This window comes from Scleropages formosus, chromosome 25 (genome assembly GCF_900964775.1).
Source record: "Scleropages formosus chromosome 25, fSclFor1.1, whole genome shotgun sequence".
Lineage (NCBI taxonomy): Eukaryota > Metazoa > Chordata > Actinopteri > Osteoglossiformes > Osteoglossidae > Scleropages > Scleropages formosus.
This window is the reverse complement of record NC_041830.1, coordinates 17951988-17977355: the sequence shown is the minus strand read 5'-3', so window position 1 is coordinate 17977355 and position 25368 is coordinate 17951988. Positions and strand designations below refer to the sequence as shown.

Below are 25368 nucleotides of genomic sequence, written 5' to 3'. Positions count from 1 at the left end.
CTACAACAACAACAACAATAATATTATTATTATTATTATTATTATTATTATTATTATTATTAACAATAATAACTGCTGTGTAAGAATGTTGCATGAAAGCCCACCGACTAATGTAGTGGGTTTGGTGAAAGATAAGTGTATGTGTGTGTGTGTCTGTCGCGTTACCATCATTTTCTCTCCATCTGTAAACACTGTAAGAATCGAACTGGAGTCTCGCGACGGACGCGCGGCCCCGTGCCGAAGGAGTTAAATGTTGGAGGCGTTGTCACTCGACCCCCTCCCTCGTGCACTGACCACGTCCCACCACCGGTACAAGCGAAGCGGAGGGAGGAAGGAATGCTGCACAGCAGCGCGAGGCTCTCGACAGCGCGCGCCGCACTCCACGCGCCCCGGAGAGATCGCCGTGCGCAGTGAGCACGCGGCGTTAGCGCGCGCTGCTCGGCCAGTACCCCCCACCCACCACCTCACCTGCCGTGCCCCTCGCCATGGATCGCCTTACTCTCTTACTGCTCCTCGGTTTCCTGCACGTGGTGCGCGGGCAGCGCTCGGTGGCACGCGAGCACAGCGGACCTTGGACACAGAGAGTCCAGTGGACAAACAACGGCCACGTGTTCAACCTGCTGAGCACCGGCTCCCGGTACCAGGTGCCAGAGGGACCGCGGGGCCAGGCGCGGGTCTCCGTAACCCGGCAGAGCGTGAGAGCGCTGGCCCCCGCAGCCCCGATGGGAGCGACACCCGACGGGACGGTAGGTGCGGGACGGCAGCGGGCGCAGAGGGTCGCGGGGCCCCCGGGGGCTCGGCGCGGATTCCCCGCGGGGCAAGCGGCACAACCGCGGGGTGGCGATGTCACCTGGGAGTCTGGGCAGGGTGCGACCGGGCGGGCTCCCGGGGATGGGAGGAGCGAGCAGCACGGGGGACGCCTTGCGGAGGACATGCTCGGGGACGATCCACGCAACCCGCTCAACAGCCACAGAAACGCGGTTTTCTACGACATGTACCCCTCTGGCAGGAGGAGAGCCTCCGGCCACGGCACCGGCTACTTCCAGCACGGTAAGAGCGGGGGTGTCACCCGGCACGCCAAGAGCTGTTGGCACGCCGCGCTCCTCACGTCCCTCTCGTCTGTGCCGCAGGGCTGCCCGACCTCGTCCCCGACCCCTACTACATTCAGGCGTCCACCTACGTGCAACGAGTCCCCATGTACGCGCTGCGCTGTGCCGCCGAGGAGAACTGCCTTGCCAGGTACCGTGCCGCGGCGTTTGGTAAGGGAAGCGCGTGCGTATGCGTCCTGGCTTTTTCGCACTCCCGGCCCGATGTCACACTTCACGCTCCAGCCTAAACACACTGCCTGGGGAAGAGCTCATCACGCACCGCTTCCACGCGCTGCTTCCTAGTGCTCCGCTTGTCTTCAGTAACGAGCCTCCGGTTCCGCGTGGACTCTCTGTGGACTTTCTGTGTCACCAGCGACTTGCGCTTTTATCCAATCGTAAATGTGCCAGAAAGGCGGTTCATCGCCCGAGCGCCGTGTCCTTCACCGTGACGCCGTGTCCTTCATCCAAGGTCAGCGTACAGACCCGGCGTCAGAGACGTCCACCACAGAGTGCTGCTGCGCTTCCCCCAGCGCGTCAAGAACCAGGGCACGGCCGACTTCCTGCCCTTCAAGCCCCGGCACCAGTGGGAGTGGCACAGCTGCCACCAGTGAGTCTCCCGAGTGTGTTGTGTTGCCCCTTCGTGCCACCGGCGTTCCCTCTCTGCTCCTGACGGCTCCGTGTCCTTCCAGGCACTTCCACAGCATGGACGCCTTCAGCAACTACGACCTGCTGGAGGCGTCCGCGGGACGAAAGGTGGCCGAGGGACACAAGGCCAGCTTCTGCCTGGAAGACACGAGCTGCGAGCCGGGCTTCCGACGCCGCTACGCCTGCACAGCACACACACAGGTGGGGCGGTGACGCAGGTAGAGAGCGCCGGGCTGTCGGCGGGAACCTGTCGCGTCGCAGCAGCGCCGCCGTTCGGAATCGGACCGAATGCCGGCTCGCCAACGTCACGCCACTTCCGCTCGAGCGAAACATGTGTCCACTCTCCGTTTGTGTCTCGCCCGGCGTAGGGGTTGAGTCCCGGTTGCTATGATACGTACAATGCCGACATCGACTGCCAGTGGATCGACATCACGGACGTTCCTCCGGGGCGCTACGTCCTCAAGGTAATCATACCGTTAGCGGATGCTGCCGGAGGTTCGCGACGCGACGCTCTACACATTCGGATGTGGAGCAACAGGGTGACGACTGACGGTAGAAGTGCTTCGCGGACCTCCTCGCTTCGTGCCTTTTGTTTTGTCGCACAGAAGAAGCGAACGTGTGTCCGTCAAACGCCGTCTCAGCAGTTTTGTGCACTCCACAGGTGAGCGTGAACCCCACGTTCCAGGTGCCCGAGTCCGATTTCTCCAACAACGTGGTGAGATGCGACGTCGTTTACACGGGCTCCTACGTCCAGGCGCGCAACTGCAGGATAACCGGGTGAGGCTCTTTGCGGTACTAACCCGTGAAAGGCCTTTCAGCCAAACACCTCACGTCCCCCACTGTCCGTCTTCGTCTCTTTCTCCTCCTCCTGTCCTGCAGAGGCTGAGCTCAAGAGGCTTTGTGGGTGCGACGCCTTGCAGAGCGGGATCCCGAAGGAAATGCCTTCGCGATGCTGCTCAGCAGAACCATCTCGACATGCTTCGTGTGACACGTCTTTAGGACATTGTTAGTGCTGTGTCCAAACCGTTGTATATGAGCCAGCAGAAGTACCGCAGTCGCGGCCAACATTACCACAAGGAATCCGCTCATCAGAAACCGACTCTGACCTGGAGCGGCGGCGGTCGCATGTGCCGGCTTTCCCTCCGAAACAGAACAGACTCACGAGTGCTGTTTTTGTGTTGTCCGTTCAATAGTGATTTTGCTACAATTATGACTGTTCTCCTCTGCATGTCGGTGTCTGTGAATGAAGCACTGACCGACCTTAAGATGAAGCTTATTTTAAACACCCACAGGTATTTCTATATATAGTGTATCCAGCTTGAGAACTGTCAGATATTTAAACATGTATTCACTGTAGTGTACGTACGCCCTCATGACAGCGCACTCTTTTACTCTTCATGCACTACTTTATGCGCTCCAACTGCTCACAACAGCTGTTTGCTCCTGAAATAAGTGTCTTCGGACTCGTGATGTAAAGTCATGCTTGGCGCCGGTTTCCCTCTGTTACACGCATGACGTGCGCTGAGCCACAGAGGTGTGGGACGCTACTTGTGCGCTTTACTTGCAATAAAGGTGGTGGCTGAAAAAGCTGAATTGAACCGAGAAAGAAGCGGCTCTTTGCCACCCGCAGTGACACACTTTAGCATTAACTTCCAGCACTCTCACACTGCCTGCAATGTTTATGTACGAAAAACACACACACACACAACTTATTGAGTCTCACCGACCCATCGAAAAGTCATTAAATCCAGATGCGCAACTGAAGATATGAATGGGAAATACAAGGTATACCAAGGCTGTAAGAACAGCAGTGAAAACACTGAGACGCATTGTGCTGATCCATACTTGTGAACAAACACACACACACACACACACGCACACACACACACACACACTGTACTGCGTAGGAACCCCATCGAGCCTTGCCGTTTTTTTAAAATAGACAGTGGTGATGGACAGAGGACACACACACACTGAATCCCAGCGAGACACACAAAGAATGAGTCCAAAGAATAACGGCGGCACTTCAGGAGCTTGGTACAACTGAGTGTTCCAACGCTCCTCCTCACATGCTTCAGCCTGGATCCCAGAACGGCTCCTGTTTGCCAGAGGGGCAGCTTCGGTGTGTTATTGGAAGTGTCTGGAAGAACGAGCCCCTTCCCTGCCAGCCCACTCCGCTCGGCTCCGTCTAGGAATTCCAGACCATGTTTACTCGCCGTGAAGAATTCAAGAGAAGTCAGGAGTCGGGGCCTGGTGAAGTACAGTGCTCCAGGCACACGCTGATGGAGACATGTCATGCACTCCCTGTGTCTGGGGGGGTCATGCTGAATGTACTTGAGCAAAGGGGTCACGGTGGTGGTGAGGCCATTTCCAGCATGCTGTGAAGGGCGGAGGAGATGGCCTGTTTGTTCAGCTGCCTCGCTCCAGTCTCTCCTTGAGGCCCGGGACGCTGCCACTGACATTGAGCCGCGCACGAAGGCTCAGCCGCGTCGCTTGGACACAGGAAGCTCGGACACCAGGCTGCAGGCATTGCCACCGATCCGCCTCCAGACCCAGTTCGATTCGATTCGATTCAATTCAGTCCACTTCAGTTTTACAGAGCTCTTCTCCCACAGTGACACAGAGCGCAGAACAAAGGAATAAGACAAAGAAACAAATGAGACAGTTGACTATGGTATAGTAGAGTAATACTGTATCCATACAGTTATTAAAGCTATAAGTAACCCTACTGGTCGTGGAAGGAAGGAACAAAAAACTCCCAAATGACGGGGAAGGAGAAAAAACCTCTGAGGGTCCAAGTGCCAGTGGCTGCTCCCCCCACCCCTCCTGGGAATTCTAGATTGAAAAAGACTTTTAAGTCAATTTCTAACTAATGAATGCATTATACATGAGTGTTAACTTGATGTCCCAGTTCACAAAGGTCCATCTTGTCCATCGTGGCAGGCGGTCACCGGCTTCAGCCGGCATGGGGTGCCGGTGCGATGGCCAGTCGGCCAACATCCTCACATCTGATCATAGAGGTCGACGGTTCTCCTGCTTAGGGTCAGCGCTCCAAGGGCTCCTGTGGGCAGGCTGCGCTCCTGAGAGCTTCGCACAAGGCATGACCGCTCGCTCGCTGGAGGCACTGGACATGCGCATCACATGGTCAGGTCAAGCCACTCCTGGTGCCCGAGTGCCCACCCCGGGCGGATGGCAGGCGGCAGAGAAATTCCAGAGCTGCCCTGTCACCCCAGGAAGTGGAATAACGCTGAGCATAGCAGGAACTCCTCCAGCCATAACATGAGGCCCGGTGCAGACCGTGAGTCAACGTATGGGTGCCTCCTTGGCCCAAAGGGCCCTTCATGGAGAACACAGGCACCAGGTGGGCTGCGCAGCTCCCTTCTCCTTCACAAATAAACTGAGGCCAATTCCAGCACAGCCCAGCATTTACTTCACATTAAATCATTTGGTGCATTTTTTAAAAGAACACTTACAGCTCCTGAGTCGTCGCTCCCCGTTTATTTTTCAAGCTCCAGTCAAATGCTGTATGATGTTTTCCCCTCGGTCTGGGCTACCTGTAAATAATGAAGGTAGAACATACACTGATACACTGAACAGTGAAGGATAAACACAGGGTGTTTTAAGGTACATGTACATTTCTCCCAGACATTTCACGGACGTAATGTCAAACCTTGTGCACCTTTGTGCTCAAGAAAGCCACAAAGACATTTGGACCAGGACAGGTGGGTAACGACAGAAGCGAGGCTATGGACGTTGTTGTTACCGAGGCTGCGGAGAGGACATCTGGATGGCTGTGGGTTCAAGGCAGCGCTACCTGGAAACACCTTGCGAGCCCAGAATACATCACTGACGATGTGTCCAGGTGCATCACAACACGTGGGATAAATGTAGCAACTGAATAACTGACTCATGTCCAAGCAAAAGGGACAGAGGAGACACTAGTAAAGCAGCACACTGTAAATACAGTGCTTTATGTCGTATTGTTTCTCACGTGGGGGTGCGGTGGCGCAGTGGGTTGGACCGCAGTCCTGCTCTCCGGTGGGTCTGGGGTTTGAGTCCCGCTTGGGGTGCCTTGTGACGGACTGGCGTCCCATCCTGGGTGTGTCCCCTCCCCCTCCAGCCTTACGCCCTGAGTTGTTAGGTTAGGTTCCCCGTGACCCTGTATGGGACAAGCGGTTCTGAAAATGTGTGTGTGTTTCTCACATCATCTGACATTTGGTGTCCGTGGCTTTGGGGCAGAGCAAAATGTTTCTGCGCTGGGAACAGAAGCCCTTCAGGGGACGCGCTGGGGTGCTCGGCCTGTTTGCACATGGCTTGATTAATACGCGTGGGCCTGGAAAGAGAACTGTTGTACTGAAATTGGAGCCGTCCAGCATTTGTACCTCACATTTCCTGAACACCAAGCCATCAGCACATCTGTGTAGATTGTGGCTATTTTCAGCAAAGTGGGATCCTGTTATTTTATTGGTTTTAGGCAGGAGGGGGAGGTTCGATGATGTAGGGACTAGACAAGGGGCCCAACCAGGAATACGGTGTTGCTTTTGGGCTCAGCGACTGTCCAAAATACCAGTCGTTCCACCTCGAGTTTACAGAGGAGCCTGGGCCAGAGTCTCTCTCAAAGAGCGAGCGATGAACTGAAGAAGAGCGACCGAGAGCGCTGGCCCAGGTGAGCCGAGCCGAGCCGACAGGGGACACGTTGCTCTTCCGCACACCTGTTTGTTTCAACCTCATTTTGGCTGCCTGTTCGAAAGTGACCTCACACACTGGCCTCTTCTGTGGCAAACACCTGCAGAAATAAAGCTCAGTGTTTTCAGCTGGGGACCGATGTGTTTCCACTTGACCGCACTTCCTCGTTTCTCCCCTCACTCGCTGTCAACTGATTCGCTGTCCATGGACTTGCTGTCAACTGATTCGCTGTCCATGAACTTGCTGTCAACTGATTCGCTGTCAACTGATTCGCTGTCAATGGACTCGCTGTCAACTGATTCGCTGTCCATGGACTCGCTGTCAACTGATTCGCTGTCGGCTTACTCGAATAAAGAGCTGGGCAGCAAGACTGGGGTTACCAAAATGGTCAGGGGCTCAAATCGAACCTCCTACTGCTGTGGCCTCGACCCAAAAGCCCACTGAATAAACGGCGAAACGGCGCAAGTCGCTCCGGAGAAAAGTGTCCCATCAGCACACGCTGACTGAGTAAAGAACCTGCTGTATTTGGAGCGCAGCAGTTTACTATAAAGTCTTTATGATAAAGTTTATCATGCCGCTATACTAAGGTCGCCCCTTCACTTGTTTCCACTTCAAAAGCAAACGTGAGTAGCCCAAGTGAACCTCAGAATAAGGTTTCCAGTCACTGAACACGACACGAGCGGCTGCAGCTGCAGCGAAGAGAAAGTGACCAAATCTGCCGCTGCGGATGTAAACGCACAGCAGCCGCGGTTCGCCCGTTCGTGCGCGCCGTCCGTCATCCGGTCTTCTCGCGCGGCGTCAGGGGTCAGCCGGAAGGGGCGGGGCAAACGACTCGTTCTCAACATGGCGGCTTCCGGCGCGCACGGGATCGGTTCTCTGCCCTGCGGATCCACGTTTTGCTCAATGCTCTCTTCCTTATTGATCAAACTGGTGCTCGTATCCCTGTGCTTCGCGCCATGTGTCTTTCCTGCGAGCGACAGAACCAGGACGGTGGAGTTCAACGTGAAGCCGGGAGGAGTCGTTCACACTTTCTCAGAAAAAATAGTGAGTACCGCTGTAGTGTGTGTTATCTTCATGGACAGAATGGCAAATAGTAAGTTGCTCCTTATGGTTAGCGTACAGGATATGAATGTGCCGATGTTACGTTTTGCACCAAACGGCCTTAATTTAATTAATATTCTCAGTTATGCTGTGTGTGGAGCAGTCCGATCATCTGTGAGAGCTCCTTTGTGTTACAATTTGGAAATAAATCCAAAACAAGCAGTAGGTATTTGTTTTTCATCTCTATCTGACAGACGCTTAGGATGTGGACATCAATTTAGTAAACGAATATATTAAATTGCGGCTTTTAAACTGAGTCTTTTTCTTAGGGGAAGTATGAATGCGTCTTCACGTACGCCTCGCAGGGTGGGACCAACGAGGTGAGTCCCGTTTCGGCCAATCAGAGGCATAATCAAGTCGGTGGGCGTGGTCAGTTGTAAATTCAAGCCAATCACAGACCAACGCGCTGTAATTCCTAAATGGAGAACGTATCGCGATGCCATTGGTTAACAAGCACGAGGACAATGACGTTTTGTGTTGCAGTCAGTGTACTGTATTATTTATTATTATTATTATTATTATTATTATTATTATTATTACTACTACTTATGATAATTTATTCCTCAGAGTTTCACCTCGTCTTCTTTGCAGCAATGGCAAATGAGCGTCGGACTCAGTGATGATGACAAATTATTCTCCTGTTCCATATGGAGGTAACCACACTGCTTCCTCAAGCTTATTTACTTGCATTATATATTTATTAGTTGAAATAAACCCTTAAAACTGTGAACTGTAGTTTCCACATTTTGCTACTTATCAGAATTCTTACCCTCTTTTGTAGTATATTTGTACCTATGTAATTCATTTACATTTATTCGTTTATCAGGCGCTTTTCTTTAAAGTGACGTACTTCTCAGCGAAAATACAATTTGTGCATTACATTAAGAGAAAGAGACATAGCTGCAGACATTAGGTTTCAAATTAAATACTTTTGTTCAGAATAAAACAGCAGACACCCACAGGTTTTGTCTCCATATGTTTAATTGCTTTTGTCTTCTGCTGAGATTCTGTATTGAAAATAAACACTGACATTGATTTAACTCTAAGCCATGTTCCTGGTAGAGTGAGTATTTAATTTTGCTCATTCATGTGTTTCCTCTTGTTAGACCCCTGGGGAAATCTTACTTGTTTTTCACAGAGTTTAAAGCTGAGATTAAAGGTGCCAAGGTGGAATATGCCAGTGCCTATGTAAGTATGACCTGGGAAATGGTTCCTCTGCCCTTAAGGACCTTCCTTTAAAGATGCCACAAAGTGAATTTACTGACAAAGTTTATGTTAATGACTTCTGTATCCTGTTCTGTCAGTTTCTCATTGGCCAGATCAAGTTGAGTTTGTTTTTCTGGTTTAAGCAAAAGAATGACAGTGCAAGTGACTGTCACCAGTAGATGGAAGCTATCATTTTTTCCATTCTTTGGGTCATGGAGGTCACTGTCTTCTCTTGGCCTTCATTACTTCACTCAGTGCCCTGTTTCTGTCTCCCTCTATAGTCCCAGGCAGGAGTTGGTGGACAGAATGATGTGGCTTTGAAGGAGGAGGAATATGTTGTAGGGGACACAACAGGTATGTCATCATCATTCTCTTGTGAAATATGTTGCCTGTCTTGACATTTGTAGCTATATTGCTACAGCCCAGGCATGTACTTTTTTGACCTTTGGGATGTTTGGAGCTGTCTAGACTTGATGATTTTCTGTCTTTGTTCCTTTCTCTTCATTCCACCAGTGACCCACAAAGATGGGAAGTTCCGCGCTGAGCTCTCAAAACTGACCATTATTGCCCGGACAAGGCACGATGAGCTCTGACTTCTTGGGATCGCTATGCATTAATTGAATGGGACTTTGATATTGGTGGAGGAATCATGCAGAGAAATACATGGGCCATTTATCTTGAAATCAGCAAGGTTGGGGTCAGTGGGAGGGGGGGCAGTCTTAACTGCCAGTGTACCCACAGGTCAGTTCTTTGGTCGTTGCCATTTTATTCAATGTTGTGACTAGAACGGTTATTTAAGCTGTGTATCACTTCCATGTTGAGATAGGGGAATGGTTGTTGATCTCTTAGAGATTTACCAACAGGAAGAACTGTCAAGCTGTGCTGATGATAATGCCTTACTCTGCACATTACTGTTCATATCTGAATGCGTATACATAAGTGAAGACAATACGTGGGGCATTGGAGGAGAGAAGGTTTGTGTCATTGTGTGCTACACGATATCAGCAGGGCACAGCATCTCGCAGAATATAGTAGTGGAGTCTAGTAGTGGACTTTTTTATTTTCCATTTTTAAAGCGGATATAAATAAATATCCTGTCTGGCTGACATAAGTATGTTGTTTCTTATTCTCATCTTTATTTGCTTTTAACGTATAGGACAGTTGTTATTAAAGGGGAATCCATAAAAGAACCTCCAAAGAGATGCTCAACTGGAACTGAGCAGTCTAAGACTGTCAAACTGAAAGCAGTTAGGCTTCTTTTTGAATTTTTCTAAAAATGATAACACAACACTACAACAGCAAAGAGGAGAACAGTAGAAAGACACAATTAAAAAACAGAAACAAAGGAGCCAGAGGAATACGAATACAGATGTAGTTTTAATTGCATTTATTTTTATGAATGGATTATTAGTCTTGGACAGTAGTAACATACTGTTTGAGTTATTCGAGAGCCTTTAAAGTCAGGTTTCTTATCAGAAAGTTTGCATTATTATGGATAAATTTTGGTTAACAAGAAAACTGGATTAAATTAAATAAAAACTGCCAGAAACTAGTCTAGACAAGCACATTTCCTACATGCTTGTTGAAATTGTTACAGTATGTGAGTCCTGCCAAAACTAGTGCAGAACACTGTGAGATTGTTCCTCCCCGAACAGTTGCTTACGATGTCTCTTCAATTTCGGAATATCATGATTTATGAAGAAACTGTCAGTCTGCCACGACTGCGCGAGCGAATGCGGAAGTCATCGTGCAGTGCGCATGACCGGATGTCGCGTCACGCCTCGCAACGTGTTCAGGAAGCGGTAACTGTCAACATGGCGTCGCAGCAGGGAGAAGTCGACGAGCTCTTCGATGTGAAAAATGCTTTTTACATTGGAAGTTACCAGCAGTGTATCAACGAAGCGCAGAAAGTCAAGGTGAAGTCTTTCCTCGTGTTCTTTTTTTGGGAAACAGACTGGTCACTGCGCTGGTACCAGAGAGCGACGGTCTGTCAGTGTCAGACAAGTCAGAATGTCAAATTCATTCTTCTTCTTGTAGTACTCTGTCTGAAGTTGTTTTATTTTAAATATTTACTTTTCTCGTTATACGCAAGTTCCGAATGCTAAGACGCGACTGCTCTTCCCATGAGATGTGTCTCTAGTCAGCCTCTTTTAAGAGTACATGATGAAGATGTTGCGTGGACACTGCATGGCATCCAGCTCATAACAACTGACAATCTATGTACTGCCTGCCTGGTGTCTAAAGTGGCACCACTGGCACCTGTTTATGTTTATTCCTGTAGTCATTTCCACTTATATGCCCATGGCATATCATGTATGTGCTCATAAACACCCCTGTAAAAGTCGTTTACTTTGCGTAGTATTTTTGTTTTTTCTTCAGACTTCACTTCAGAAATATGACTGGACATCCATCGCATGAATTCTATGTGCAAGTGAACAGTTGTTTATTCCCTCTTTGTGTGCAGCATTGGAGCAGTGCAAAAGGACACAGTCAGATACTCCAAAGATGCTGATTTAGTGTTTTTACAGTGTTTAAATGTTGATTTCTTCTAGCCGTCAAGTCCGGAGAAGGAAATTGAGAGAGATACGTTTCTGTACAGAGCTTACTTAGCCCAGGTAAACCACTGTCACCAACACACACACTAATTTAACAGCTAAAAATTAGATGTTTACTATTACTAGTCACCTAATGTCCCTCTCTCTAATTGTCTCTCTCTCTGTCCCTCTGTGCCCAGTAAATGTTCTCACTGTAATCTCACATATTGCTAATTTTGGGGTTGATCCACAGCTCATCTTTTCCTTTCTGGGTTTTATTGTTCAAACTAATCCAGCTGGTTTTGTTTCAGAGGAAGTATGGTGTGGTGCTGGATGACATCAAGCCCAACTCCGCAGTGGAGCTGCAGGCTGTCCGGATGTTTGCAGAGTACATGTCCTCTGAAGCCAAGAGGTCAGAGGATTCAGTAAATGGGTTAATAAAAAGGACATGCAGTGTGTGCAACTTTCTTGGCATTCATGATTAATGTTATTGCTCATGGGTGACTGTCTTGGTATGAACTCAATGAGATGTGTAACCTTACAAGGTTTCTTTTCTTTGAATTATGATTTAGACAGTAGGGCCTTAGAAATTAAGCAGCTTTGTACAATACATTTGAGCTTGTTGTTCGCAGTAGTAGCAGAAGTATGAAATTGCTTTACTGATACATTTATTTTTCCATTTTCACAGTATTCTAGTTTACCGGAGCAATTTTGATCGGGGTAAATGGCTTGCTCAAGTATGAGTTATAATGTTATAAGTCTATGAGTACCTGCTGTGCTGTCTTGCTTAGGCTGAAAAACCTCTGCGCTCAGGTCAAATAAAATGTAAGTATGTTCTGTTTTTGTGTAGGGATGCCATTGTGGCCGATCTTGACAAGAAGATGACAAAGAGTGTTGATGCAGCGAACACCACCTTCCTGCTGATGGCCGCTGCCATCTACTTCCAGGAGGCAAACACAGACGCAGCCCTCCGCACTCTGCACCAAGGAGACAGCCTGGAGTGGTGAGGGCAGCTTATCCTGAAGCCATGTCTTCTTGTCTGTTCTCCTCCTTCAGCCGTATATACGGCTTTTCCAGGCACAAAATGAGACCATTTATTCTGACGTCCTGCCAGTGAGCTTAAGTTCAGCACTCTTTTTAGGAAGAAGACTTAAGTCTTTTTTTTTTCCAGATATTCCATGAACGTGTGTTGATGTTGCCTGACATGTTAATGTGTGTGTGTGTCTGCGTGTATGCGCGCAGCATGGCCATGACGATACAAGTATTGCTGAGGCTGGACCGACTGGATCTGGCAAGGTATTTCCCCCCTTCTCCAAGAGTTCATGCATATTTATTTTACATTTATATTATTACATTTATTCACTTAGCAGATGCTTTTCTCCAAAGTGACTTAGAATGGGTTCTATTTAGTGTTACCAGCCCACACACCTATTCACCGTGATGACTTACACTGTTAGACACACTACTTACAATGGGTCACTCATCCATACGTCAGTGAAACACACTCTCTCTGTGTCAGTCACACACATTATAAATGAAAGTAAATGTAAATTTATTTAGTTGATGGAGGAACACATTATATCATGGAAAGGGTACAAATAAATTAATTCAAGGCATATGAGCTGCACCCTAACAATGTATTTAAGGCTCTGTTTATTCTATAAAATACCCATGGGGATCCCCATTGCAGCATTTTTCTGTATCCTCCTCATGTGTTCCTCTACAGGAAGGAACTGAAGAAGATGCAGGAGCAGGATGAAGACGCCACTTTAACTCAGCTGGCTACTGCGTGGGTCAACCTCGCTACTGTACGTGCCCTCTCAGGTTTCCAGCACAGTGCTGTGTGTGTTTGACTGGTGCTCTTTGGCTTTGCTGGTGTTGCTCTGTGGGTCTGATGGGCTGCAGCAGTTGAAATGGCAAGTAATGTTTTTGTTATTCATTTCCTTTCTTCTCCTGGGACAGGGTGGGGAGAAGCTGCAGGATGCATACTACATCTTCCAGGAGATGGCAGACAAGTACTCGCCAACACTGCTGCTGTTGAACGGGCAGGCGGCCTGCCACATGGCCCAGAACAGGTGGGAAGAAGCCGAAGGTGTGCTTCAGGAAGCTCTGGACAAGGTGAGGAGGAGCCTGATTGCCCACTGGAAGACCTGTCCAAGCACTCTGCATTTTTCTACCTGGCTTGTGTGGTAACATGTGTCTTACTTACTGTCAGTTGTGAAAAGATTTCATTTGTAGTGGACTTTATTTTTTTATATTAACAAATAATGTACTGAATTGTCTGTGGTTTTCCAGGAGTTTTTACCCACTGCTCTGTGTGTGTGTTTGCTCCTGCAGGACAGCAGCCACGCTGAGACCCTGATCAACCTGATAGTGCTCACACAGCACCTGGGCAAGCCTCCAGAGGTGAGGTCACCCCATGTGGACACCCCAGCTTTGAGAAATCGAGTTTGGGGAGCAGCGTGTCTCTCTTGGCAACAGCCTTTAGTGACTTTTTCTTTGTGTCATTTCAATATCGCTGGATGTTTGCCAAAAAAAGAAAAAAAGTACAGATTCAGACCATTGATTTGTAATGATAATAAAGGTACCAGGGATAATTAATGTGAGGTGAAGTTAATCAGAGGAGCGGTTGCTGTGTAGTTGAAGGTTTTGCTGAAGGCTGGATTCTGGTGTCGCGTTAATGTTTTTGTGCCCTTTTTCTTCTTCTCCTCTCTCTAGGTCACCAACCGCTATCTGTCCCAGATGAAAGATGCTCATAAAACACACCCGTTCACTAAAGATTATTTTGCCAAGGTAATACTTTTTTAGTAGTGTTTTTATTTTTGAATCTTTTGTCATGTAAAGGAGCGTGTGTTGAACGCTCTCCCTTCCTGCCCAGGAGAACGAGTTTGACCGCCTGGCCACGCAGTACGGGCCTGGCGCGTAGGAGCCGGAGACGCCTCTGCATCTCGCCTCAACCGCATCCCTGGTCGCCAGCTCTCCGTGCCGACGGACACCGTGCATTTTGCTTCGTCACACAGCAGCAGGGAATAAACCAATGTTGCTTTTCTCGTTTGTATCGCCTCTCCTCGTTACTTGTGTAAACTAAGGGTTCCGTGTTGAGATTAAAAATAAACTCTGCAACGGCGCAGCAGAAAATGCGATGTTTCGTGTCTCATTCTCTTGGTCGAGCGCAGTTTGTCAATATGTGTCCGATTCGCGCTCTCCGCGCTTCCAGAGCTTTCCTCGCCCTGGCGGAGCCGCGGAGCCGGGCTGCGCATGCGCGAGCTGTCCTCCATTGACGAGCGCAGCTCGAGCCTCAGCTCGCGCCTCAGCTCTTCTCGGGGGCGCGAAGAGCGATGTGCGCGGACGGAGGGAACCGCGGACACAGCGGCACCGCGCGACGATCTGCGCGCTTCTCCTTGATCTAGTGACCATTTCAGCGCGAGCCGGAGCCTCTGATGCGCCCGAATGTTTCCGGCTGGACCCCCGCCCCCTCCCGCTCCCCCCACCGCTAACATCGGACACTTCGGCTTGATTTAGCGGGAGACTCGGAGACGCAGTGAGGAGGAAGAGGCAGCGCGAGAGCCGCGCAGGCGTCACTTCAGCACGTTCGCTACGTTCGCGACGAGTTCGCCTCCTTTCTTCACCTCGTCACGCGTGCGAGTCCCCTTGCTGTCGCGTGACGGGCGGCGGAAGGGACGTCACGTGTCCACCTGCTCCGCGCTGAGGCTCCTGTTGGTGTTTCTCTTCTGTGTTTCATATTTTATATTTATTTCCTCTGTGTCTGTCAATGGTCAGCGGGGCTCGTCCGTGGGGGGGGGGTCGGCACAGGGTTGCCTGAGAGTGTGTGTGTGTGTGTGTGTGTGTGTGCGCGCGCGCAGGACCCCCCCCCCGCCCACCACCACCTTCTCGCACACGCAGGCGCGCTCCGACAGCCATGGAGCGCCATGAGGAAGCGCGGCTCCGGGTTCGAGCCGTGCAGCCCATGCCGGGCTACGCGGACCTCGTGTCGCGGACGTACGGCGCCATGGTGGCGGCGACGCGGGCCTGCGACGACTGCGGCCTCGAGCGCTCTGCGCGCACCCTCCGCGACAACGCCCACCTCACCTGGGCCGAGCTGGGCCTCTTCCTGCTGGGCGCGCTCCTGTGGACGACGGCGCGCCGCACCTTTACCGCCTGCCTCTTCCAGGTACGCGAAACGGCGGCACGCGTGCGCGTGTGTGAGTGAGACGTCCACGGTTATCTGCTCCGTGGCTCACCTTTCCCCAATGGCACGACACACACGCCAGGCTCTCTTGCGGACAGTCGGATGTGCCTTTCGGTGCTTTTCTGGGCCACTCCGTTATGTAACGTTCTCTTCTGCAACGGGTGCGCGCGCATGCATAAGTGTGCGTGTCGGGCAGTGGCCCGGAAGCCGCATTGTCTCTGTGAGCTACTGACCTACTTTGGTCCTGGGCCGCGGGGTTGGAACGTGCTGGAGGACCACCGGAAATGGCAGGCGGCAGTTGTATGGCAGTTTGTAGCGGTACGAGCCCCTTCGCCATCGACTCTCCACCGCCATCGGAGCAGCGACTTCTTCTACGTCTCCTCTGGACATGGACTCTCTGGAGAGGAGGCCTTGACTGGGGAGTCCAGCAGGACGTTGTAGGCGCCGAGCACTCGTTTGTACACTGGCAGCAGGGGGCGTAGCGCTCGGGGCCGTCGCCTTCCTGCTTCGAGTCCCACCTTGTGCTGTAGCACCCTTCGTTAAGGGATTTAACCTGAAGTGATGCGGTAAAAGTTACCCTGCTGTGTAAATGGCTGAAGGTCACCTTGGGGAAGGGCATTGGGTGAGTCAGGTTGTCCAACCTCTTCTGGCCAAGGGGCCCCGATCGTTACTGTGAGCTGGTCCAAGGGACACGTGGACACAGTCACACGGGGGCGCAGCGAACCGTCAGTGTCCAAATGGAAAAATTAGCTTTGTTATGTTTCTTTTTTCCACCTGTCAAAAGCCAGTTTCTGCCGTGAGGGACCACGACGCCACTGCCACCTGAAAGGCGTCGCACCCGACCCCCATGTTGGACCTTGCGGGTGGTGGTCCCACATAGTTACAGTACATGGGCTGCCCAGCCACCGAGCGCTCACTAAGGAACACCGGTTCCGGTGACCCTGTTCCGGGCAGGGTACACGTTTTCTTGTTCCCGACTGAAACTGTCTCCCCGTACCCGAAGGGGGCATGCTATCCTCACAGTAAAGGATGACATGCTCCCTCCAGATAGAGGAGAGTTTTTGCCCCAGGTGGAGGAGTTCAAGTATCTTGCGGTCTTGTTCACAAGTGAGGGAAGAAGGGAGCGTGAGATCGGCCACAGACTGGGAGCAGCAGCAGCAGTAATGCGGTCGCTGTACCGGACTGTAGTGGTGAAGGGGGAGCTGAGCCATAAGACGAAACTCTCCATTTACCGGTCGACCTACGTCCCTACCTCACCTTTGGTTATGAATTCTGGGTAATGACCGAAAGATTAAGATCACTGATACAAGCGGCTGAAATGAGTCTTCTCCGCAGGGTGTTGGGGCTCGCTCTCCGTGACAGGGTGAGGAGTTCGGATTTTCGGGAGGAGCTCAGAGTAGAGCTGCTACTCCTTCACATTGAGAGGAGCCAGTTGAGGTGGTTTGGGCATCTCATAAGGATGCCCCCTGGACGCCTCCCTTTGGAGGTATACCTGGCATGGCCAACTGGGACGAGGCCCCTATATCTCACAGTTGGCCTGGGAACAGATGGGGATCCCTGGGCTGCTCTGGAGGAAGTTGCGGGGGATGGGGACGTCTGGGCTTCTGCGCTCTCCGTACTGCCACCGCGACCCTAGAAGGACAAGCGGGCAAGAAAATGAATGTATAGATGGATGCATGGTTTTTTTGTCTTTTTATCTGTGCTGTGTGTTTAAGTCTCTGTGTCCCACTATAAGTATGTTACCGTGTGATTGAGGACAATTTGTAGTATTTCTGACAGGCTTGGTGTACACAGGAATGGGCACGCTGCACGGTACAGGTACGAGAAGAAGACTGACACGGAGCACATCGCATCTTTATTGTCGGTTCACCCCCCGAGGAGTGGTGCTCTGCTGTGGCCTCGAGGGGAACTTCTCCAGGAGATGTGGACGAGCTCCGTCCCTCCAACCCTCCTATTACTCTGGGTGGAATATGTGCGGTGAATAACAGGAGCGCTGACACTAATTCCATGGATGGCGGTTTCTCTCGTCAGGGGTCCTTCCGCTGCCCTTCGCCCACACGAGGGGCTCCTGCGACAGCACAAACGGCCCATTGTGCCGACTGCCGGCAGCCCTGAATGCAGAGGTCTTGGGAAGCACAGCGCCAGTGGGTGCAATTGAAGGGCCAGAGACACAATGGACAAGCGGCTGGTCATTCTGTGCCACGATTGACCCTTTGGCCGCAAGAGGGCTGGAATGAGCTTCGCAAGCAGACAACGAGCACAGCAGCCCATTTATTTTCTGCGTACAAGCCACACGGGCGGCTCGTTTTGTTTCTCCCCATCTAAGTGGGTCAGCTCATGACGGCGGACCAGTGCGCGTGCATTATGTGGCAGCATCACGACTGTTGGCTCAATGCACAGCTCTGCGCGGTGCCAAATGCGTAGCCGTCGGCAAGTGTGTACCTATACGGTGCAGAAGAGCAACATGCAAGCACAACATGAGTGTCACCTGACTCCCACCATGAGTGCAAGCATGTCTACACTGTGGCGTTTGCATTATTATTGTGATTTGAGGCTCAGACCCGTGTGTGTGTGTGTGTGTCAGTGTCCTTCCTCAGGACCGTGTGCAGTGCGGAGCTGCTCAAACCAGCCAGCGACAAATCAGCTACTTTGAGCCACACATGGGCCACGTGGTTGGTGTCCAGAGGTACAGTTGCGCAGTCCATACACAGCCAGTGCTTTAACCTGTGGCTTGGTGCTGATCCTAATGGCTTGGACCCCTTTTCGGCGTACTCAAGGGTGGCGTGGCGAATGACTTGGGCTCCAGGAAGAAACAAGGTGCGAAACAATGCGCCTGTGCCGCGACGGCATCGGCTTCGCCCACCGGAAAGTTTAGTTTTTGCTGAGATGGGGGACAAACTCCTGGTGGTGGTGGACTGGCTGGCTTTGTGCTTGTGGAGCAACCTGCATGCTCATGGCTTGTGTACAGTCTGAAACGTTCTGTCTGAGACTTTCTGCTTTCACTTCCTGTACACTTGCCCACAGCGGGGGAGAGGTGGAGCACCAGACTCCGCAAACGCACAGCCCTGTACCGCTTTGCCCTCCAGCCCCTCTGGGTTTCCCACGGGGAGTTCCAGCTCACAGCTGTGTCCCTTTCACCATGGCATAAAGGTGCTTTGGACCATTGTAACTTCATGAAGCTCTCGTGTCCCCACTGTCATTGACCCATTGAGCCTGTTGCGCTCTATCTTTATATTCCCACCACAGAGAACGCTGGGGGTGGATGCGATCTGATGTCGAGGAGCGATAAAGCACAGCGAGCGAACATGGAAAGAATGCCTCCGCTGCTTCAGCACCTTTGCCACGGCAACGCGAGCTGTCGCTGCCAAGTGCTGCCATGGATGTCTTAGTGGTGCCAGTTGGAGGATTAACTTCAGGCTGAATGCAGAGAGAAAGTGTCTCAGTGGGGGCTTTACTGCTTCATTATTATTCCTCTGGAGCTGAAACAGTACAGGAGGCACACAGGAATGAGGCTGGAAAGAGCTTGATTCTGAGAACATGGAAGAACAGGATGACCTTCAGGTACCTTACATCTCCTTCAGGCAGACTGGTATGTGTACTGTACACAGTTGTTGAAAAATTAGCCGAGGGTACATCGATCGCCTTAGAAATGTAGAGGCTGAAGAAGACCTTGAATTTTACTTAAAAAGCCACAGTCGTGAGAGCTATTGGAATTGCACTGAATTGGTGGTGAAAACACAGACGTTGTTCCAAGCTTTTGTATCTCCAGCAGTCGAGATCGAGGGATCCGACAGCGAAGGGACACCCTGAAGACGAGCACTTGGCAGAGCTGCCATGAAAGACATGAAAAAGGTCCTCAGATGTGCTGACAGATGTATTGACAGGAACAAAGATGAGAATTGTTTACTCTTTAGTATCTTCTAGAGCACAGTGTGGAGGTAAAAAGTGGACACCGAGGAAGCGGAATAGGAAAACACGGACTCCCTAGAGCTGTGGTGCCGTAGGAGACTTTTACAAGCAACCACAGATGGGAAAGCAGGTTCTTTGGAACAGACGGTGGCAATGGAAAGAGTTGAAGGAAAGAGAAGAACATCAGCAGCAAGCTGTATGGGCTCAATCACAGTAGCGATGGGCACACAACTAAGGACACTAGCGGAGGACAGAATGCGAGAAGTGGAACTTTATGTACGTGGTCAAAAGCGTCACCGTGGACTCGTCGGCACAGCAGTAGGTCTACACACGCTACTGATCACAATGCCAAGTCCATGAGAATTGTGTGATTTGTTTGTGTGCAGGGCTCACCCTCACTGCCAAACTCACATGGACTGAGCACACAGCATCAACCATCAAAAAGGCCCATCAACTTCTCCACTTCCTCAAGCGTCTGAAGAATGCCCGAATGTCCACTACAGTCCTCACCACTTCTGTGGAGTCCGTCCTCACAAGGTGTATTACATCTTGGGGTGGCAGCTGCTCCATACAGGACAAGAAAGCCCTACAGAGGGTGGTCAAAACGGCTCAGGGAATCATCGGCACGCAGCTACCAGCAGTCCGGGACACCTACGCCACACGCTGCCTCAGAAAGACGATGTGCATCATGAGAGATCATAGTCACCCCGCACGGGCACTTTTCTCTTCTCTGCCATCTGCGAAGCGGCTCAGGTCTATTCGAACCCGCGCTGCTAGGTACAGGAACAGCTTTTACCCAACTGCTGTAGGACTATACAACACTATCCAATGTGCTACCCTTAGTAACTAGAGTTGGACTGCTCCTCCCAAGCACACTGGTAAATTACCCTGCCACTTTAAGGATTCTCATTGTCATGTTTTGAGTTCTCTGGCTGTCAACTGGTATTATTGTTATTACTGCTACCATTATTTATTGCTGTTGCACTACTCACTGTCATTGTTTTGTTTGTGCAGTATTTCTATCGTTTCTGTCTTTGTCCATAGTCTGTGGAGAAGCATTCAGGAAGAATTTCATGATACTTCTACAATAAACTAAACTTGAACTTGATTTATTCGTGCTTCAGTTGTTTGGAGAGAGTGCAGAATGTTGACTGTCCTCCTTGGCTTGGGGTTCCACCACCCACCACCATCATTTCATCATTTCACTCCTGTCAGTCACAGTGCTCTGGCCCACCACGTTCGAGGTCCAGAAAGAGCTTGTGTTCACATGCAATGTCGCCTCTCGCAGTGTTGGATTATTCTCATTCTCTGCATCTCTTCTCTCCTGGTGCCAGCCTCTCGCTCGGTGGTGTTGCCTTCAGCCCAAAGATGCAGTGAAGACACCAGAGAGTGCCTGGAAGCTCACCTTCTACACCCTGTCTTGGTCCTACAGCTTCTACTTGCTCTTCTGCACCCACTACTCCTTCTTCCATGACCCACCTTCTGCCTTCCATGGTATGAGTGACGCTTCTACAACTGGCTCCCCAGGCAGTGACGTAGTAGCAGCCCATTTTTGAGAATACTGCATTTCGGTCAGAATTAGACGGAGCGTTAGGAGAACTTTGAGTTGCGTTTACCGTACTGCATCACATACGGTCTCACCATGATCTTATTGATACCATGGTGGTACCTCATTGTGTCCTCGGTGTCACTTGATTGTGCTTTCTTACTGTGGCTGCCAGGCTGGAAGAGTGGCATGCCAGTGCCCAGAAACATCGCCATTGCCTACCTGATCCAGGGCAGCTTCTATGGCCATTCCATTTATGCAACCATTTACATGGACATCTGGAGGAAGGACTCGGTTGTCATGGTCGCACATCACGTGATCACCCTGGCGCTGATCACCTTCTCCTACGCCTTCAGGTAAGTGCCGCGTGCTTCCGTTGTACCTGGAAGAGCGGGTCCAGAGCTGCAATCTGTGGACTTTGGCAGAGGGCTGCCGTTCTGACCACTGACCCCCATCCCTCAGGTATCACAACATCGGCATCCTGGTCCTCTTTCTCCATGACATCAGTGACATTCAGCTGGAGTTCACCAAGCTCAATGTCTACTTGAAGACCAGAGGAGGGGGCTACCATGTGGTCAATGAAGTCATCTCCAATGTGGGCTGTGTCACCTTCTGTGTCACCTGGTGAGGATGCTGCTGCGCACACTCTTCTGCAGGGTCTGCTTGAAGCATGGAATGCACATTCTTGCTTCTTCTTTGCGTAGGTTCTGGTTCCGTCTTTACTGGTTTCCCCTCAAAGTGCTGTATGCAACCTGTATCGGCAGCCTGGAGGCCGTGCCCAATATCCCCTTCTACTTCTTCTTCAACGCGCTTCTCTTTGCACTTCTCCTCATGAACATCTACTGGTTCCTGGTGAGTTTGCTCTGCAGAATAGGGGACAGCCACTAGTGTAGTGGTTAGAGATCCAAAGGTTACAGGTTCGAATCTCACCTCTGGCTTTTGTACCCTTGAGCAAGGCACTTACCCTAAATTGCTCCAGTAAAAACTCTCCAGGTGTACAGATGGATATCTGGACAGAGTAAGTTGCTTTGGAGAAAAGCATCAGATAAATGAGTAAAGGTACATGTACATGTGGAATGTTACCACTGTATCCCTTGCACTCCCTTTGCTAGATGGGCTCCATCAGGGCAGCTTTCTCCTGGACATGGGACTGTGTGTAAGGAGGCCTTGCAGGGCCTGCCTCCCATTGATGTTCTGTGGGTGTCGTGGATGAGACTCGCGACTGGTGGACTGGCCAGCGTCGGGGGGGGGCAGACAGCCCCATCCAGCAACATCGTCCTTAGCGTCCCTCTCCGTGTTCCCACAGTTCATTGTGCTGTTCGTGGCTAAGGTGCTGACAGGGCAGATGCGGGAGCTCGGTGACGTGCGTGAGTACGAGGAAGAAGGTGAGCGGAGGAAGGCGTCTGTCCTTGGCAAACACTCGGGGAAAGAGAGGTGAGAGAGAGTGTGTGTGTGTGTGTGTGTGTTGGGGGGGGGGTTGTTGGCTCGGAGCTCTTGCGCGCTCTACTGTGAGCTCCTGTCTGATGACACGCTCTGCTTCTTGTCTTGCAGGACTCGTGTGCAGAACGGCATCCTGAAGGACAAACATCTATAAAGGGCTCATTAGTGCCACCTGTGGAGAGCTGTTGTAACTGCAGGAGGCCCAGCTGAGCTACAGCTTAACTGCGAAGTAGATCAGCAAAAAAATACCGTAGTCGACTACGAAGTTGTAGTTGTAGTTACTGTTTTAGCTGTTTTAATAGCACTGTGAATGTTGTTTTGGTACACCCATAGCGACTGACCCTGACCAACAGACTCTCGTGATGCAGCTCAACATGTGGGAAGGGGTCACTTGTGTTCAGTCAGTGTTTAAGGGCACAGAGAAGAGCTCGAATGTTGTTTGTGTGTGACGCTCGGCGGTTGTGCTGTGACAAGTAGCCTTATGTAAATTTAATCCGGACAGTGGGTGTCACAGAGAGGTCGCAACCCCTGTCGTCCAGATGTGTTGTCCTGCGTTTCCGGGTGAAGAGCAGCGGCGCGGGTGCATGGGGTGCTGCTCCGTGTCACCTTTCACAGCCCGTTTCGCAGGACGATGCTGGCATGTTGCAGGCAACTTCACTTTCCCGCTTCTTTTTTCACCAATAGTGTGGAGCACTGAGCGTGAGGCACCGAGAGGAAAGGGAGACTGTCTACGTGAAGCAGAGCCACGGAGCTGTTCGGGTTGCCTTTTACCTCGTGTCACACAATTTCTTCAGGTGAAGTCTGTGTCTCCAAAAGAGCCGTACTGGACGGCTGTACTGCGCTTCACTTTCGTGGAGCCTTGAACCAAACGGGGAGGCGAGACGCCGAAATGAGGTGGACTGCAGTGTGCTACTCATCTGTCTATGACCGTGTAGACAAAGCTTAATCCGTCCGTGGCGTCCTGCAGGAACCCTCAAACTCTGACAGAGTGGTACCACGGTCGCGAATGCCATTGCACAGGAGGACAGCACCGATCTGGGCCTGCGGAGCTTGTCTCCTGGTGCGGGACGTGCGGCAGCGATCCATTCATTGTGCCCTCAGTGTGTTGCTCTTGGCTCCTTCCCTCGGTCTAAATGCTTCGAACCCGGGCCTGTGCCGACTAACTGCTGCCCTTCTTCATTTTTGAGCGTGTTAATTAAGTGTGGTTCTACAGTGCCAGTCATTCTCTAAAAACCCGCAGTGTCTGCAGTTACACAGCTGTGTTTTGCTGTTTTCATTAGATCTCCAGGCAAACGTCGGACCGTTGAGTAAATATTTCCGTCTGTCTGCTCTGTGCAACTGATCACTTGAATGCGGCAGGTTCTGTATGACGTTTTCTAATAAAGTAACTAATATTTACACCATTCTGTTGTTTGAGTCCCGTTTCTGTTGTTTTTTCATTAAGTAAAAGTGATTAAACGAAGATTCTGGCACATCGGAGGCTCCTCGTAACTCTCCACAATGTGCCGATTGGTGTCCATCACGTCCACAATTGTGACACAAGTCCCGCTCTGCGCTGTCCACAGGCATGTGCTGGGAAACGAGGAGGTGTACTTCAGGCCGGAGCGTCTGCGATTCGCATGCCGAGCAAATGTCCGAACCTCCCCACAGCGGCCTGAAGGGGGCGACACAGAGGCCATGGCACCTTCGCACCACTGCACTTTTGTACCAAGGCGTGGAGTGTGTCCTACAAACACGATAACGAAAATGAAAGAAAAATGATTGCAAATACTGCACGCTCGGGTATCCCAGCTACAGTGAATCCATGAAGATGAGCACTTTAAATTCTGTCCTCCCCGCTTTTCCCACTCAGCACTTTTCAGAAATGTCCTTTTTTTGTCCATGTTACCAGTGTCAGTGTTCGGTGTATGTTCTTTAAAAGAACCGCTGTTCGGTGCAAACACATTCCACAAAGCCTGAAAGTGGACAGTGACTCTCAGTATGAGACACAAGCTATTGACTCATGGCCATAATTCCCTGTTTGTGTCTCAAGTGGCCTTGTGGTTGAGCACCTTCTCCAGGAATACAGGCTGCAGAGCTCGGCGGTTACCGCGGTAAGGCGGACTGTGGTAACGCAGAGCTCTGGTGGCTGCTGCAACACCTTGGTTGTGCTGATGTGTGGCCACAGGGAGACGCTGCGCCCACGACGATGGACGACGCGAGCGAGTGCGAGACAGGCCGTGATCCACACGTGCACACACACACACGCACACACACACACACACACAGTTGTCTTTGGGCTGGTGGCATTTTCTTGTGCCACACAAGCAGTTCCTTTCACATGGCTCCCTGAAATGATTTAATGGCAATGAGGGCCCTGTGTGTTTGTGTGTGTGTGTCCGTCCAGGCCCACGTGCTTCTGACAAGTCACAGTTTTCGGCATGTGTGGCAGCTGTGTCTTTCCATCTCACGTGTTCGCAGTAGGTACCAGTTGTAACCGAGCGTTCTTGTTGGGTTCGCCTAAACACTTAGGCTCCAGAAACTAACAAACGATACCCGTCCGGGTTGGTTTCCAACACCTTCAAAGTCTTTATTGGATGCAACACGTGACGTGTATAACTTACAAGAGGAAGCCGGGCTGATGCGCTCCAGTGCGCATGTGCAAAGTCCAGCCTATATAGCAAACCCGGAGGGGAGAAAAGACTCATCATAGTCTCCTAATGTCACCACATCCAAAATTAAATCTTTTACATACGTCCCCTCCGTCCAGAATAAACTTCCACGTTTATTCAAGAACAATAACCCCAGGAAAACAGCCATAAACAAACAAGCACAAAACTTAAGCTCAAGGAAAACAGAAAGTATACAACAGAAGGCATTAAATCACAACAGTCTTACAACAGATTTTTTTTTTTTTTTTAATTAATTTGGGGGGAACCCAGAAATGTAGTCACTATGTATTTAGTAAGTCAAAAAGTCACTCAAATAGCCAGGCGGTTTCAGAATTCTGCCAGTCGGACTCACGCGCGGGTCCAATATTTCAGA

At 50.8% G+C, this 25368-nt stretch overlaps 4 protein-coding genes across 8 annotated transcripts; all 4 read left to right on the top strand.

Moving 5' to 3' along the window:
* The first annotated feature begins 80 nt into the window (after positions 1 to 80).
* Positions 81 to 3306, top strand: LOC108921520 (protein-lysine 6-oxidase-like). 2 transcript variants are annotated; one of them, XM_029249441.1, is made up of 7 exons: positions 81 to 1050; positions 1131 to 1239; positions 1558 to 1695; positions 1778 to 1934; positions 2102 to 2197; positions 2395 to 2510; positions 2613 to 3306. In XM_029249441.1, exons 1-7 carry the CDS (start codon positions 486 to 488, stop codon positions 2617 to 2619), a joined length of 1188 nt encoding a protein of 395 aa, XP_029105274.1. In that variant the 5' UTR covers positions 81 to 485; the 3' UTR covers positions 2620 to 3306. The 2 variants fall into 2 exon arrangements, with proteins under 2 accessions (XP_029105274.1, XP_018586524.2); XM_018731008.2 differs by lacking the exon at positions 2613 to 3306 and having other exon boundaries at positions 2102 to 2467.
* Positions 3307 to 7251: 3945 nt separating this feature from the next.
* Positions 7252 to 9853, top strand: mydgf (myeloid-derived growth factor). The gene is made up of 6 exons (XM_018731059.1): positions 7252 to 7463; positions 7790 to 7840; positions 8112 to 8173; positions 8627 to 8708; positions 9008 to 9080; positions 9240 to 9853. The coding sequence occupies exons 1-6, from the start codon at positions 7263 to 7265 to the stop codon at positions 9317 to 9319; spliced, it is 549 nt and encodes a 182-aa protein (XP_018586575.1). The 5' UTR covers positions 7252 to 7262; the 3' UTR covers positions 9320 to 9853.
* A 639-nt stretch (positions 9854 to 10492) lies between these two features.
* cope (COPI coat complex subunit epsilon) lies at positions 10493 to 14398 on the top strand. Its single transcript, XM_018730998.1, has 10 exons — positions 10493 to 10642; positions 11279 to 11341; positions 11572 to 11672; positions 12111 to 12263; positions 12503 to 12556; positions 12987 to 13068; positions 13223 to 13378; positions 13598 to 13666; positions 13979 to 14053; positions 14139 to 14398. The coding sequence occupies exons 1-10, from the start codon at positions 10493 to 10495 to the stop codon at positions 14184 to 14186; spliced, it is 951 nt and encodes a 316-aa protein (XP_018586514.1). The 3' UTR covers positions 14187 to 14398.
* A 117-nt stretch (positions 14399 to 14515) lies between these two features.
* Positions 14516 to 23741, top strand: LOC108921389 (ceramide synthase 1-like). Of its 4 annotated transcripts, none has more exons than XR_003797341.1 (8): positions 14516 to 15431; positions 20693 to 20852; positions 21080 to 21260; positions 21367 to 21528; positions 21609 to 21756; positions 22211 to 22338; positions 22456 to 22573; positions 23029 to 23741. XR_003797341.1 is itself a non-coding variant. In XM_029249446.1 (8 exons), exons 2-8 carry the CDS (start codon positions 15180 to 15182, stop codon positions 22496 to 22498), a joined length of 1074 nt encoding a protein of 357 aa, XP_029105279.1. In that variant the 5' UTR covers positions 14516 to 14976; positions 15164 to 15179; the 3' UTR covers positions 22499 to 23741. The 4 variants fall into 4 exon arrangements, 3 of the variants coding, with proteins under 3 accessions (XP_029105279.1, XP_029105280.1, XP_029105278.1); XM_029249446.1 differs by having other exon boundaries at positions 14516 to 14976; positions 15164 to 15431; positions 22456 to 23741; XM_029249447.1 differs by having other exon boundaries at positions 22211 to 22289; positions 22456 to 23741.
* The last annotated feature ends 1627 nt before the right edge of the window (positions 23742 to 25368 follow it).